The sequence below is a fragment of the Numida meleagris genome, chromosome 3, assembly GCF_002078875.1.
Source record: "Numida meleagris isolate 19003 breed g44 Domestic line chromosome 3, NumMel1.0, whole genome shotgun sequence".
Lineage (NCBI taxonomy): Eukaryota > Metazoa > Chordata > Aves > Galliformes > Numididae > Numida > Numida meleagris.
Genome location: NC_034411.1, coordinates 3,481,323 through 3,497,858, shown reverse-complemented (window position 1 = coordinate 3,497,858; position 16,536 = coordinate 3,481,323). Strand labels below are relative to the sequence as shown.

General features: G+C 41.3%; 1 protein-coding gene across 1 annotated transcript in view; it reads left to right on the top strand.

The window, feature by feature from the left end:
- Positions 1 to 16,536, top strand: part of XRN2 (5'-3' exoribonuclease 2) — a 45,628-nt gene that overhangs the window by 26,243 nt on the left and 2,849 nt on the right. The window contains exons 25-29 of the mRNA XM_021390684.1: positions 2,113 to 2,181; positions 2,280 to 2,414; positions 3,721 to 3,848; positions 9,975 to 10,035; positions 14,698 to 14,839. Of these exons, the coding sequence (XP_021246359.1) occupies positions 2,113 to 2,181; positions 2,280 to 2,414; positions 3,721 to 3,848; positions 9,975 to 10,035; positions 14,698 to 14,839 (535 nt within the window). The remainder of the gene's footprint in view (positions 1 to 2,112; positions 2,182 to 2,279; positions 2,415 to 3,720; positions 3,849 to 9,974; positions 10,036 to 14,697; positions 14,840 to 16,536) is intronic.

Here is a 16,536-nt window from a genome sequence, read left to right as displayed (position 1 = left end):
CTTTTAAATTAAAGAAAACCAAACTTTCATGAGTCCAAACCTCTGAGACAGAATTGGATATTGATTTTTATTTCACTTTTTTCCAATTAAGAGCCTTCCAGCTCTTGATTTTTTTAATTCATTTTTGCTGGTTGGATTTTTATCCATTTTCATTCCTAACAATTCCCAGGAATTGAACTCTTTAGGAATTGTCTGAGAATATAAGCTTTTGTGTCTTTGAATCAACAGTAAGGGGTTGTTCTTCTCTCCCTGAATGGCTGGGTTCCCTGCCCTGTAGGAGGAAGCTCTCTTTATAAAAGCTGTCTGCACTGCTAGGATTTTTTTTTGTTATTGTTTATTTTAGTATCTTCTCTCTTCTGGAGACAGGTTCTCATCAGCTTCCTGTCTTAGAAGTCTTGGTTAACAGAGGGGTTCTCCTGATCAAGTGAGCCTTTTCCATCTGTACATTGTTCTTGAGGCAGACCCACCTAGTAGCATATTTCAGCCCTGCAAGTGTTGGATGCTGTCTGTGAGGATGTGGTACCTGCCAGCCCTTTAAGAATCAGATCCTAATCTGTTAGATTGAAAGCTTCATCCCAACAATGTTTTTTTGGCTTTGTTTTTCCTTTTTGTCCTCCTTGTAATTGCAGAATGTATAGGAGTAATAATGACTGCCTTACCGTAGTGTTTGAGAGGATAAGAGGAAACTTCATGATGAATAAAAAACAATGTAGAGTTTTCACAAGGGTTAACCTTGTGGTCAGAAATGATTTGAATGACTCTTATACTCAACAGCAAATTTCTGTACACCTAGTGTGTTACGTCTTTCTCACTTAATTTGGCACAGTAGAGTAGGCATTTAATACTTGAGCCTGTAACTTCTCATGTCTTGTGCCACGTAAGATACTTGAGACATTGAAAATCACTTGTGATCTGCTTGAATAATTTTTTTCCTCAAAAGAGGCATAACTTGGTTCAACTAGTACAACTACTTAGAGGCTATAAGAAATGTTAAATTGTGGATTGACAGGATATTGTTGAAAGGATGTTCTGAAATGAGAACATCACTGAGTGATGAGTAGTCAGTAGTTTTTCGCTTTCCATCTGCCACTGTGAGGAGCTTTGAATTGTTTTATGCTTCTGTCTATTCCTCTGTTGCAAAGATTTTTTTTCTTCCTGTGTTTTGAGATGGGATGAGTAGTCATGGTTCTACTCTTCAATTCTTTTGATTCTGATTGAATTTTCTAAGGGACCATTATTCTCTTTCCTTGGAGTCTAATTCATTCTCTGTTTTGAAGGAAAAATAGGTTTATTTCATGTGGAAGAGAGAGATTAGTCTGCTTAGTGATTTGCTTTTGTCTTTCTTGGCATCCCTAGCGTTCTTCTGTATCAAATGGTTGGTAGTAAGAGAACAGGAAGCAAGCAAGCTGGTCCTGTGTACTTCAGAATTCTTCCTGGCAGCTGGTGGAGTGTAGATACTTAAACCAGGAGACTGGAGTGTGGACAAATTTACCAAAAGCAAACCCAAACTGCTATGGAATGCGTTCCACTAGCATAAAATAGTTTTTCATCCATATTTTGTTCTTTGGGTAATGCTAGACAGCTCAAAACAGAAGTTCTTCGAGATGTCACTGAAAAAAAAACATACATATCTCATTGGCAGAACTACATGCAAGTACAAGGCTGCCTTTTGGAATAAAAAGTCCCTGCTCCAGGAAAATCCACTTCCAAGTTTTCTATGTTTTTGAACAGACTGCATAGCAATCTAATATCTTTCCCATCCTTGCTATGGTATCCTTTGACCTTAATCAAGTACAAGTGCTTTTACTAGAAGATTTGTACTCACAGTTCTTGAATAGATACTTTTATTACCACACATAGGATTAACTGTTTTCTAAACATAAATTTTCTTTTGGATGGAATACTGACACAGTAGAGGAGGAACATCACCCTGTAGAAAACAGCAGAGATCCAGCTCCATGTGGTCAACATGCCCACATGCTGTACAGTTTAAGTCATGGGTTCTTGCATCTTTTCTGTTGTGGGTGTCAGTGTTAATTGACCAGCAATTAATTTTTCATCTTGCTTGTCTTAATTCTCAAGTAAACACACTTCTCAAATGTTTTCTTGCAGTATCTCTTTCAAAGATCCACAGTTTGATGAAGACTTTATTTTCAAAGCTACGGTGTTACCTGGTGCAAAGTAAGTATCAGTTGTGAGATTTCAAATAATTGAATTTTCTTTCATTAATCTGAGCATTTGCTCTGGTAACTATTTATGGAACTATTTTTGGTATTCAGGAAACCACCTCCAGTTCTGAAGCCAGGAGACTGGGAAAAGACCAACAATGATGGCAGGCCTTGGAGACCACAGCTTGGTTTTAATCGAGACAGAAAGCCAGTCCACTTGGACCAGTCAGCGTTTAGAACTTTAGGGTAAGCCTGGCAGTACTACTGACTATACTCCTTTATTTCCCCCTTTTAAAAACAAACAAAAACCCAAAAAAACATCAAGGGGTTGGAAACAGATTAGATGCTGGTTTTCCATACTGGAAACTCTGGCGTGTGATTAATTATAGTCAGTGTTAATGAAAATCGTACATGATAATTTTGCAGTAATACCTTCATAGTTGTTTATTTTGAGGGGTGTTTTTTCCACAAAATATTTCTTATTAGCTTTCCTGTTTTTTTCTTTTTTCAACTTGTTTGGTGGATACTCCCTTGAAGTAGTACAGAAGATACAATGAGGATATTGCACACAAGTGGTAGTTAATACTATTACAAAGCCAGGAATGTCTTTCATGCTTTTAAAAATGAGGGGGTTTTACAAACCTTTATTTAAAGCACTTGGATTACACCCTACAATCTGTTTGATTGTCATTTTTCAAGGCGTTTTTACACTCAGTTTTTATTAGTTCTCCAAAAGTCAAGATAACTTTCATTCTGTGCTCTGAAGCATTATTGTACTACATCTAAGAGAGAGCGAGCAGGGGCTGTGTATTACAGATAAAATGAAATGTTGTTCCCTTACTGGGAAGTACAGGAAGCCGTATGTCTGTCAGAGCCTGAACAGAGAATGTTTTAAAGTAGATTGTAATACTATCAAATAAAAGTAAACTCTGTGAGTCTCTTTAAGAAGAGATAATACTTTTTTTTTCCCCTCACCTTATGGCCCTAATGCGGCTCTAGAGGAGCTGGAAGAAGAAAAAGTAACATCCTTTCGTATACTTGTGCGTTAGAAAGCATAATTTGTTCCACTGCTATATTTGTGAACCATCTCTCACATTGTAGTTATGAAGGGTGAAAAAAGTTATGTTCCTGATCGCATGTGTCTTGCTTCTCAGGGTGGCAGATGCTGGGGTCATTGGAGTCTTAATGTGAATGTAATTCTGCGTAAGGAAAAATACCACAGGCCTGGCAAACATTGACTTCAGCGTTAGCAGTTCAGTTTTACTGAACTCTTACCTAGTTTGCAGAAAATGGCTTTTTTTCTCCTGTTTATTGGGACCTGTTATAGAATCTTGAGAGTTTTTGCTAGCACCAGCTCACAGAGTGTATGCTTTGTTTGTGGTGTGCCTGGTACCCTTATGTGTAAGTCAGTCACTGCAGCATGTTTGTGCACATCTCCACTGGTGCACTGGAGAGAGATGGGTATTGAATGGACTAAGTAACAGCTGTGCTGTAAGATGGCATTCGTGAACACATCCTATTCTTTCTGCTCTTCATTTCTTACCCATAATAGCCATGCAATGCCAAGGGAAAGAGGGATGCCAGGAATGTACGCCAATGCGGTACCCCTTGGAGCTTATGGGAGCCCGTACACCCGGCCACTTATGAGTGGGCAGCAGCAGATTCCTAAATTGCTGTCAAGTAAGTGAGTTCTGCTTTAAACTTTTCTGAGTTTGAAAAATGAGTTGGATTCTGGTCTGTTGTGCTATTACAAGTAACAAGTAGATTCAGGAATTCATCTTCATCCTGCAGGAGGTGTGTTTTGACTGCTTTGATGTTCTTATGACAACAGCGGGAGTTCAGGCAATAAATTTCTCTACGCTCTTGAAATTTCAGATGGCTGTACTCCGATATGGTATATTTGGTGCCCTTGCACACTGAGGTGCTGAATTTTAAACACTTTTGGCATCAGTGAATGGGAAATGTTTTATGTTGCTTCATTTGGTGTTTTGTTACAGAAATCCTGCCGAGAAACAAACTCCATTTCCTCCTTTTGCCTGATCACCTTATGCTTTTTTCAGAAGAAAGTTGTTCTTCATATGAATTAGCACCAGTATGAGTACTGCTTTTTTTAAAAGAAAAATATTTTTCTCTGAACTTGTTGGAATGACACAACACAGTGTGTATTGTTCACTGGGAAAATCTTGGTGTTATTAAAACCAGTTTGGCTTTGTTGTTTAGTCTCGACTGGCCATGCTGTTCAGAGCCTAACTGGATGGTTTATTTCTGTGGAATAGTAGCACAAAACTAGAAACGAATGAAAATACACTAGAAGAAGTGTTCTTGAAAACTTTTTCTTCCATTTAGCTGTTGGTTAATTAGCATTAAATTGAGAGTAGGGGGAAACGGTTGTTGGAGTTAAATCACAAAATTATTCTGATTTGACTTAGTTAAATGTCAAGTCATAATTTGATATGAACATGACTCTTCTCCAAACGTCTGCCTTGTGTGAGTTAGTTATGCTTTTGAAGAGTCCACAACTACTGCAGAGCTTTGTGTGTGTTGGGAAATCGGGTAGCGGAGTGATGAACCTTGGGCTGCTCTTCTCTCTTACTTTTCACTACAGCTATTCCAATAAAGAAATATACTAAAACAACTTTGATTCTAAAATGCAAACATGTACCTGTAAGCAGGACCCTGCTTTACATATTGTGCCTAGTATTCAAATTGCATGTTGTCCAATAAGGGTTTTAGTGTCTGTTATGCTGAGTGTATTTAGTATGTGGCTGAATTTCAACATCACTAGCATCAGTGGACTAGAAGTTTAATGGCTTGTGTTTGAAGAGAGTGCTGGCCACAGGAAATAATTAATGCACAAGTTAAGTTGTAGGACTCTGAGAGAAGAACTGTGGTGTCTTGCAGAGTTTGCTCCTGGCCTGTGTGGACTGCCCAGTCCCTTTTGGAGGTGTTTGGTTGTGTCTTTTCCTATATGCCAGTCTTATTTTGAGCTATCTGCTTCAGTAACTTGGGAAGAGAAGTTGTTGGTCTTGTCTCTTTACCTGTGATCAGGAGCTGCATTTCTGTAATGGTGGAATTAAAACAGGAAAAAACATCACTAAACTGCCTAAAGAGGAGCTTTAAACTCAGTTGTCATTATTTAGATGAATTCTTGCAATATTAAATTTATTTAGATGTTTGAAGTTTCAACAGGTGAGATAGCCGAAGTTCGATCTCCAGCAACCTGTCATATGTAGGAAACCAGATTGCTGCATAGTGAAGCTGTCATACTTTTCATAGCTGACTTGTATTTCTTGACTGTGTAGGGAAGAGCAAATGATATCGTTGGCCATTCTGAATTAAGCTTATTGTCCAGGTCCAGAGTGGATGAACTGTGTTTGAGTGGGGCAACCTTCCTGTGTGAGAAATCAGATTGGTGGGGAGGCACAGATTAAGTATGAGTTTAAAGCTATGAACTTTCTTTAAAAGAAAACAAATGGATTTTTGGAGTAAGCAAAAATACGACCTTTAAAGAAGAGGGAAGTGGGGCTACCAGACTGGCATCATACTTTCGTATTTCTCTCCAAGGAGAGAGAATGTGTGGTTTTGTGGGGAGGTAAGGTATTTGTGAGTCTGTGGGTCCCTGCCCCATACTGATGTTCCTGTCTTCTGAAGCTTGAATCTTGACACTTTCTGAAAAACAGTTACTTCAAAGCAATTTTGTGAGCTTTACATACATGGAGCTTATTTTGCCAATTAGGTACTTAAAAAAGCTCTTATCCTTGTGGCATCTGAGCACCTTGTGTTGTGTAGGAAACACTTCAAATGCAAATATGCCACAATGCCATCGTTCTTTCAAATTGAGGAGGCTTGAATCTACTGATCAGTATGGAATCCCAGCACGTCTGTTGCTCTCAGAAATTGTCCGAGGGCTTTCTTGAACGCATCCCATTCTCTCCTCATCTCCTGCCCCTTCCTCACTCTCAAATTGCTTCAGGCATCCCATCATCCTCACCTGCTGTTCTGTGGGTGTGCCTGACACATCTAAAAGCAAGCCTTTTTTTTTTCCTTCCCTGTTGTGCCTTAGTGCTTCATTTTCTGTTAGGCAGGGGTTGACTTAGTCTGTGTATTAAAAGGATGCCAGGTCAACCTGCTGGTCCTTCCAGCTCCGTTTTGGTGCGTGGCCTCCTGTGCTGCCGTGTGGCTGGTGGGTCGGCAGGACCTGTCAATGCACTGTGTGCCTCAGCTTCTCTTTTACCCAGTTGAGAATGGGATCTGCTTAAACCATTTAAAGGCACTTGTGAAAATATCTTCAGCTATCACAACTCATGCTGAGCTCGGTCTTTCTGGTGCTCATACTGAAGGGTTTTTGCAATTGGGACTGCACCCCTACACTGTTACATGTCACGAATTGCAAACTGTTGAGGTGGGAGCGCATCAGCATCTCCCTGTACCCTGCTTTAGGAGGTGGCAGTCATCTTGTTGAACAGGCACACGCGGACAGTGTGCTTGCTCTGATGGACACTCGCTGTCAGAATTAGGTAAGGCTTATTTCTCCTTGCCACCAATTTCACCCAGACAGCATTGTGTCTGGATTCCACAAGGTATTCCTAGATCTGAGAGCACGGGCGGCTCCTTGTCTTTGCAGGCACGCCTTTTAGTCCAAGCACAAATGCCACTGTCAAAGAGCAGATGTCTTCAACTAGAAAATCAAATTACGAGGCATTGAGAAGGTGTAAGCAGAATTTTCTTAGTGGAGCAGATTGTCTCGTGTCAGAATGATGTTCATGAGCTACATCTTTCTGAGAGTGTAAAAGGTAGAATGTGAGGGAACACCTGTATGTTATAGAATAACTGGATTGGGAAGCTTTCTGAAAATGCACGTTGTCTCATTCCGGAAAAGCTAGCACTGATGTGGTTATAATGCCCACTTCTTATGGGATTGATGCAAAGCAACTTTTCATTTTACATATGACATTTTTATATGTATGATGAAGAAAAATTAGACTCTCGAAGGGCAATGCGGTCAAGCAAAGTGCCACCTCTCCTTCAAGGGCCTGCTGTGGGTGTTCCTGACTGCTGTTCTCTGATTTGACTTTGATGTGCCAATTTTCAGCTGATGAATAATTGTCTGTGCTGATAACTTGGGGGAGTCAAGTGCGGAATGGCAGCACTCTATGAATGGCATATTTGGTTTCTGCAACACAAAGTATCTGATTTATGACTTTCATTTCAGTCAGTAAACTTGTCGATTAGCTGCATTTGAAAAGTGATTTTGATTAGTGCAATCAGTAAACAGAAAATCTCATCTTTGATTGCCACACTGATTAGATAAATTGTTACTTGAGGAGCTGCTGAGGAAGGCAGTTTATTTGGCCTTATAGCTCTAGGAAATGCCTGTGTTTTGAAGACTAAAGAAAACATTAATTGTCATTTCTCTTCCAGTTCTGTCACTTTTTGAAGTGTAATTTACTGTTCCAAGCTTTTTCCCCTTCAAAGACTGTTCTCTACCAGAGCCGTACAAGTGAACGGTAATAAGGTGGCTTTACATGTCTTTATAGTGATTTCATTAAACTCTTGGCAGCTCTAGGGAACTGTTAGATAGAGATGTGCTTGCAGCAGGGTAGTTGGGCCTCTTTCAGAGGAAAAGAAGCAGTTCAGTATGAAACAAAAGTTTAACTAGCCCTTATTCAGGGATCCATAGGAATGGGAAGCACCACGCCAGGGCAAGACTGGCATCTTCTTTCTGGAAGTTTGTCTTCCAGCAAGCAACAAGAGAACTGAGCTGCCTCCTCCCGCTTCTGTGTTGACTGGAACATTGCAGTGTGACAAGGGCATCTGTGCAAAATAAGCTATAGCTTGAAAACTGCATGAGTTATCAAGGTATGGAGAATGGAAGTATTGGATCTGTAGGTCTGCTAAACCTGAGCTGTGCTAGAACCAAAACCCAGCAGTCATCCTGGTGGCTGCACGGACAGAACTAGATGTGCTAGCTACAGGTGGAGGGTTTTAAACTGCAAACATTGTTAGCAGAACTCAGTTGTGCTGTATTGCATATTATTCTGTGGTGCTAGTATTATTAGAGCTTGGAAACTATTAGAAATGAAAAACCTTGCCGGGATATTTTTTGTTTGAAATGGGGGGCACTGCTGGCCTTTAACAAATTTATGGTAATACATAATGGAATTTTAGCTTGAGTTTAAAAATAGAAATCTTTAATGATTTCATCTTCATTTCAGCTTCAGATGAGGGTTGTAACTTAATTGCTTATTTTCACCCCCCAGCTCAAAGCCAGCATTGTGATTCTGGGGATTTCTTCTATTACACTGCTTTTGAATAGAAAAAAAAAAAAAATCAAACATCGTCACTAAAGCATCGTGTTTGTCCAGCCTGCTTATGCATGTGAAAACCCTTGCAATTCTGACAGGCTTAATCAGTGTGTGTCATACATCCATCTTTTTGGTCCTTGTGGTGCTTTATGTATGAGATAACCACTTATACCTGATTATGAGCATCAGTTGGTAACAATACGCACCTGTGTCTGCGTGTATATGCACATATGATGTATTTATATAAAATGTAATAAATTCATCAAATATATATACTGCTGAGCAGGTGACTGCGTTCCTTGGCCAAGGGGGATTAGCTGTGGCTAGAGGTGGCCAGACGCAAACGACAGAGCTGCTGGGGATCACAATTGATTTCCCCTGACCCAAGTGTGTGTTATCTTCAGTAGGGCCTGCCCACACTGTGTGCTGAGCTCTCAAGTGCTGCCATGAAAGCTTTCTGTTCAGGTCAGGCCATTAAAGCACGCAGACAATCCAGCCGGAGTTAGGAGAGAGGCACAGATCTCCCTCTATCTATTTCTCCCTGTTTCTTTCAAACGATTGCAGGGCTTTAGTGTACTTGAATATTGGCGGTTTAACAGGGTCTTACTGTCCCATCATAGCATATCCATTAGTCAGCTTCTGGAACCAGCTGTTAAAATTAGGTCACACTTAAACACCATTGAAAAGAATCAAAGGTGTCACTGAAACTGAAGCTTTTCGTTGCTACACAGTTTGAGTGTTGTGACCTGACCGGGGAGCTATTGATGAGCTGTTTCTTTCATCCTGTTTACTGACCAGTTTATTTAGAAGAACAACAACCATTTAATTGCGTGTCCTGTTAAAGCAATGTTGTTACTGCTACGTCTTTGTAAAGAGGTGGTTTGGGCAGAAGAAACAATTGAGAAGTGGGTGGTCCTCTTCATTCCAGTTTCTTACAACTGCAGGGCTATGTCTTTGGCCAAAAGATTTAGCTCAATCTAATTATATTACCTGAGAGATCATTAATATATTTAATTAACGGACTTTTAAATGTCTTCAATGTCTCATCTATATGCACTTTTAAGATCTTGAAATCTTAAGTTTAAATTTATTTTTATATCTATTAATGCAAAGTTCTTTCATGTAATGTAGTAATGAACATACTTGTGGGAAATATAAATATTAAAGTCTTCAGTTTCACAGCAGCAGACTTGGTTTTGCATTTTGAGATGTTACTGACTGTTATAGACACCTGTGAAGTGTTCAAGCATCAACTGATTAAAACTAATTCCTACACCCTGAAGCTTTTTGAATGTATTTTAAAAGGTTGCCTTTTATTAGCATTGAGTTTGTCGTGGGCCGACGTAAAGGAGATCAATCAAAGCCAGCAGTAGTAACCGAACAAGACTTAGTGACGTGTATTTTGTGATCTATCTAGTTTAAGAACAAGTGATGCAGTATAGAAATCAGAGCGTGGTTCTTGTAAGTATATTTACTTTTCACTTTTTGTTTTACCCTCTAGATCTTAGGCCCCAGGAGTCTTGGCGAGGCCCTACACCCTTATTTCAGCAAGCACCACAAAGGTAAGGCAGGTGGGACTGATGTTTTGTAAAGCATGGTTAAGAGTATGTACTGGTTTCTGTTTGGCTTTCACAGCGTTTTTAGCTCTTTGTTTTGAGCTGTTGTATAAATTCGCTCGAATCGTGTTGTACAACAGTTGTTTTTTGAAGTTAATTAACGTCTATGATTTATTTATATTTTGTGAGCGCATTATGCGGTGTTCATCCTTTAAAAGGTTTGAGTACTTCGTATTAAAAAAGGAAGGCAAAAACACTTTCCATTAAAACCCAGACTTCAAAATTAACTTTACTGTTGGTGCTTTGGTACCGTTCTTGGTTCTTTGGCCTTTATCTTATTGAAGCTTTTGAGATGCTATGAAATTGAACACAGAGAGCTTAAAACTGCATTAGATTTTGGACAGGCTAAACAAATTTCTTTTTAGGAGGGCTGTGGAGCTTAATGAGGCATAACTAATGGTGTTCCACTTTTATCATTTCTGTGCTGCAACCAGAGCATTAGTACAGACTAGCCATTGATTCTTGCTACAAACCTCTTGAAGTCCTAATCAGCTTCTTTGGTACAAGTTTTTCAGGCCTGACAAGCCTATTGTAGGGCAGTGTCACTGTAGGTCAGTAGTTATTAGTTGCCACTGAAAACAGTTTCTTTAACTACTTAAGACTGAACTGAATTAAATGCAGAAGGGACTCAGAGGAGGATTATGGAATCCGCAGTCCAATAAGTGCCATCGAATAGAAGGAATGTGACATGGTTTGATAATAAGGGATGTTTTACATGCGTTCCCTCATTGATAGGTTGTATGCCCTTAAGTCAGGCAGACTTCACAAACTTCAGGCGTACCTGTGAAAGCTATGAATAATTACATTTGTTTATATTTATGGAGGAACGGGAGTATATGTAAGGTCCTTGAAGTTTCTGCTCCTATTAGGCAGTAATTTCTTTTTCCCATGTTTTTATTTGCAAACGTTAACCATTGAAAGTATGGGCTTTGGTAGAATTTATTGAGCTCTCTGCGATCATGCTTTCCATGGCAACCGTTTAGATCCCTGTGGAAGTTCAGCTCCCTCGTCCTGTGTGGGGTCGATGGGAAATATCGCGTTATAATTGAATGCTGCATTACAAACTTTAATATCACTTTGTCCGTGAGAGTTGCCGTTCCCGCACCTTAATTGAATACAGTTTGTGTAGTACCATGTTGTGAAATATTGCCACAGTTCTGCAACTTGTAATTATTTGTTTTTACACTGCTGTGCTTTTGTCATTGGGTCGTTTATGTTTGGAAAGTGGAAGAGGTGCTCAATTCTCACGTAAATAATTCCTTTCAGACAAATTCTGTTTTGTTTCCCACTTGAAATGCATCTTCTCACGTAACCGTCATAGTGGACCGTCCCTATTTAGAATCCTGTCGTAGGATTGCTGCGCGTGGTTCTCGCTGATACCTTTAGAAATGATCACACACTCTCCAGATGCACTGTTTTTGCAGATGAATGGTGCTGCTTGGAAAACGTAATTCTTGCTGTTCTACCTAGTCTGCTTACGAGACCTTCCCCTTCCTGCCTTGTATTTGGTTCGATCATGACAATCACTAACTTGCCAGTCATAGCGCTGAGGATAAGTAATTCTGCCGTGGTTTTGGAATGTGTATTTGATTTGACAAAGGAGGGTGTTCAAAGAGATGCTTTCTCTGATGTAAAGGTAGGTACGTGTGGTGTAACTGTAGGGAAAAAAGGTCAAACCTGTTGAACTGATCGCCTTCTCCTCAAGAAGCTTTCAGCTTCCCAGTTAATTCCTGGTAGCGGCCGGGCCAGCAGCGAGCCCTGGGTGCTACCAAACTGCTGTTGCCTATGCCATTGGCCCCAGGGCTGTTCCTGCATGCTGCTGCTTCAGGTGCTCCAAAAGAAAAAGCTGCAAGGAATTTCTGCTCTCTGCCACTTTGACTCCTTGGAAGAAAGCAGCGGATGGAGAGGCCAGCCCCTGCTCCAGCTTTTTCAGATGAAGTAGGTTGGCAGGAGGCTACGATATCCTTGATCAAGCAAAGGATAAGCAAGCAGCCTGTCCCTGACAGGAAAGCTTTGAGCCTTTGTGCTGTTTCTGGGATAGAGTAGTGCAGCTGGTGCTGAACTGGTTCTTGTTGTTTCATTGGCCTCTGGGAGGGGGTGGAAATTAGTAATGTAAAGCTTTTTCCTCATAATCCAGATGATCTCGTCTCCAGCATAAGATTCTTCTTTTTACATAAAGCTCCCTGATGCTGTGTGTTAGCCAGTCAGTCCATCTGTACATTAGCTTCGTTCTGAGTCAGCGCAACTCTGGGACAATAACTGCCAATGGGAATTCATGTCATATTCCAGATAACAGCAAATTTTCCGTTACCGTGGGGCCTAGCTTTGCTATCTGCACCCTCGGGTTACTTAAATCACCCATTAATGCAGCCATTGGAGGGACGTTAAGTCGATTGCCATGAGCCGTATAGTTTGCTGAGTTGTTCACCAGATGATAATCTGAGAAGTTGGTTGATTGACAATAGTATATAGCTCAGCGAATTGAGAGCAGCAGAAAAGGTTTAAATTGTTTTTCTGGCTTTAAGGTCAGCATATGTACTACAGCATATCTTTTCCTACCAGGTTTATCCCCTGGAACACGTTATAGTTGTAACTGATTATCAGTTTCACACCTTAAGAGGGACTCGAAACCGAGATGCTGGATGTCCTGATTTCACCAAACATTGCTTTATAAAAATGCAGCATATAAACTCTGCAAAATGCATCTTTATGTCAAATGAAATTTGTTTTGAACTTTGCGGTTGTAGGTATGTAACAAAAGTTTTGACCTGTAATCCTCAGGGCTGAGGGTATTTCTCACAAGGACACTGGCAAAGCTGTAGAAACTGAATGACTGATGAGGTCTGGAACTGGGGGTTATGTAGGTAATCCAATGGATTTTTCCATGAGGCTGAACAGTATGTTCTTCCTGAAGAGCCTGCTGTCTTCTAAGAATAATAACAAAGTGAAGTTAGTATTCAAAACCCTCAATCAAAAGGAACATCCTTCTTACAATACTGATTTGAGTGTTTAGTTCACGAAGTGTAATGTGCTATTAACTCAGAAGATGATGTTGCTCTTCCTACTGAATACTTCAGATAACATTGTGCATTTCTAGGCATCTCTAGAAGCTAAAAATAAAGCTGCCTCTTGCCATTTAGCTTCTGTGCAAGTTCCTTTCTAGTACATTTATTGCACATCATGTTTAACTATTGCATATTTATCAGATAAGACCGGTCATTGTATAAGCAGGTATTATTTGTTTCGTTTTGGGAGATGATAGGAGTTTTTATGCCAATTCAAACTTTGCCTCCGCTCCACTCCAGTAGGTGAAATTTGTGTTTGCAAGTTCTTCTGACATTGCTTCCCCGCTTACTCCAAGCAATGTTTGCCTCTTATGGTAGAGCTTTGCTCCCATCAGAGCATCCTCCTATTTGGGACAGCCTCTTTCGCGAAGTCACGCTGCCTCCTTGAGCTGTGTGTGTCTGACAGTATGTATCAGACTGAGCCTCTGTTAGGGTGGTTGTCCAAAGGCAAAGTCCCACCAACGTATTCCGGCAAACCTAGGGGAAGGCTCTCTGAAGACAGGCACAGTAACTCAGTTAAGAAGTGCAACAGGTAAATGTGAAATGAGGTACTTGTGCTCGCTGTCCTTCTTATTTCTATCTCTGTTCAACTGGCTCTCTTGAATGTGGGTCGTAAAAGATTAACTCTCTCAGCTAGCCAATATTTTCCCATTACAACAACATACTGTACTGCAAAACATAACTGCTATGAATATTCTAAGGAGTCATACCCTTACCAGTGTTTAGCTTTAAAGACTATATCATGGCTATCTCATTTTTCTAAATATTTTGAATCAAACAATGATTTGATGTATTACACCTGTTGCTTTATAATTGTCATATTAGAATAGGTACTTGAAGGCAATTAAAACATTTCTTGCCGTTAGTAATCTAGGATGGCAAACTGGGTTATAATGGATGTTGAATTTGCGTTCCCATATAAACTGTACACCAAATGTCAGTCAGTCCATGCCAATTAGTGCTTATGTTGCTAGGTCACCGTGGTCAATTGAAAACGGCATCAATAGAACTTGAAAAGGTTTCTTCCCGATCAGACCTTCTGACATATTGAGCAGAATAATGGATGGGAAAAAGCAGCCAAGGCCCCTACCCTAGATTCAGAATACTCGCAGTAAGAATTCATTTGCAACCTGCAATTAACTAGAAAGAATGGACTCCCAGAAAGAGTCTGGACATTTAGAAAAGAAAGCCTCATTCTCCCGTATTGCACATGTTTACTCTTTGGATGGTGCGTTACGTTTAGCTAACTTGGTGATAGCTGGGTTTTAATCGATGTTCAGGATTGCTGGCGGATGAATTGGCAAATCTGCTCCCGGAATAAAAGCTGGACTGAATCCTTTCGAGGAATTTTTGGGAATTTCTGGTTTGTAATGTTTGAGTTTGCCGCTGATGGCAGCGTGTGGTCCTGTAGCTTTCAAGCGTGGGGAAGGAAGCGGTGAGCAAACACGAGGCAGATGGGCAGCACGTATCAAATGACAGCACAGCAACATGCGTTTTGTAGCACACAACTCTGGAGGTCATGCTTTCTACTTCTCTATTCCAGAACTGCTGGGGCCGCCCCGCTGCTCGCCTGGAACCGCATGCTGCCAGCCCAGAGTCAGTACCCACCAGGGCAGTACCAGGGGCTGGGCGGGCCCATGAGCTACCCACAGAGACCTGAGGATCGAATGGACCGGGGAAGGCAGGTATGGAAATGCTGCTCGCTGTCTGCGTGTCTTCTCAGTGTGTGGCTGCAAGGTGGGCCTTCCTCAGCTGCTTCTAGTCCCGTGGCTGTGCCACTAGTGCAAGCACTGACAGATGAGCCTCCCTACCCTGCCCTGCCCCTCCGTGTGTGCTTGTGGCACCAGGCCCATGCCATCACTGTGCAGCCACTGCTTTTCATTAAAACCAGATCAAGTGTCTTACCAAGTCACACACCTCTTGCAGCTGGAGAAAATAGAATCTGAAGGCAAGTATTTCAACCGGAGCCTTCTCCTTCTGTAGGGAGATCTATGAAATCTACATGCTTTGGAGACAGAAGGATGTCTCCTCACTGTGTGTTTCAAATGTAGGTTATTAACAACTTCATATTTGCTCCCTCAAATGCTTACTGGCTGTATCTGTTCAAGTGTCAGGCTCTAGCGGTCAGAGGAATAAACATCTGCAAATGTACACACGGAAATTAGTTTGCGTGGCTAAATAAAAACAAGTGAGCACAGGAGGAGAGCTTCATCCCAAATTGTACGTGGTTTTGTCCTCAGTTCATGAAAATGCAACAGAACAAAAAGGGCTGAAAGCAGCAGGTTGTTTTGCTCACGTGATGTTTGTGTGTGTGTGTTCCCAGTAAGAACTTAGTCTGCAAATTCCTTATGCTTGGAACTTGGATATTTGCAGCGCTGCTTACTAGTTCAAAATACATTTCTGATGTTTAATATAAGCTTCATGTTCTGGTGCTGTTTTTGTAAATTGGAACTGTTACTCAGTTGCGGGAAGGCTACTGGCCAGTAGTGGGGAAAGAGAAAGAAGGGATCTCAGCTGCTCGGTAACTATTTCGTAGTCCTTTATATGGCAAACAAGGCACAAACCATTTGAAATTTGCCTTCCGTTGGGATCTGGTTCTTCCCTACCTCTTACAAATGTACTCCAGTTCCTTGTGACCATCCCAGCCCACAACCATTTGTTGCGCAGTACGACACGCTGACAGATTTGATGTTTGATTCCCAGGGCTGTTCCCCTTGTGCTTCCAGTAGTGATTTTCTCTTAGGTCTGAATTCTGTCCTGTGGTGTGTTGGATAACATCCCAGTCTCTCTGCTTACACAGCAGGGGCTGCAGGCACAATCCATTTAACACGTTATGACACGTAATGTACTTGAAAGTCTTATGTTTTTTGCCACTTCTGGTTCTTTGTCCACTTCATATCTTTCTTTTCTATTCTGACTGGGAGGCTCGGGTAGCAGAATCCATCACAACCTCTTTGCACTGTGACATTGTTAGCTCTGAGTTTTCTAAAGCAGTTAATACAATAAAGACACGTACTGTCAAACCCAGTTTGTAACAGAAGAGCCTTTGGCCTTTGCTGGGGAAGCTTTTTGCAGAGTGCCATGTGCTTCTGTCGCCGGTTCAGCTTGTCAGGACCAAAGCCCAGCAGAAACAGCCTGCGAGCCACTAATACCGTTCTCAGCATTGTCTGCGGGCTGCGGGATTACATCTTGCTGCTGAAAGGATCTATAGCCAATGAGCAGCCTGCCCCACTGCTCCCAGCTCTTCAGCTCGTGTTTGGCTGAACCCTTGTTAGCAGCAGTGAGATCTCCCTTCTTTCCACTCTCCCCCCTACGCCTCCCCCCGCCCCCCATCTCCTACCATGAAGCATTTTTAGTGCAGAGGAGGCTTTTAAGACTGGAG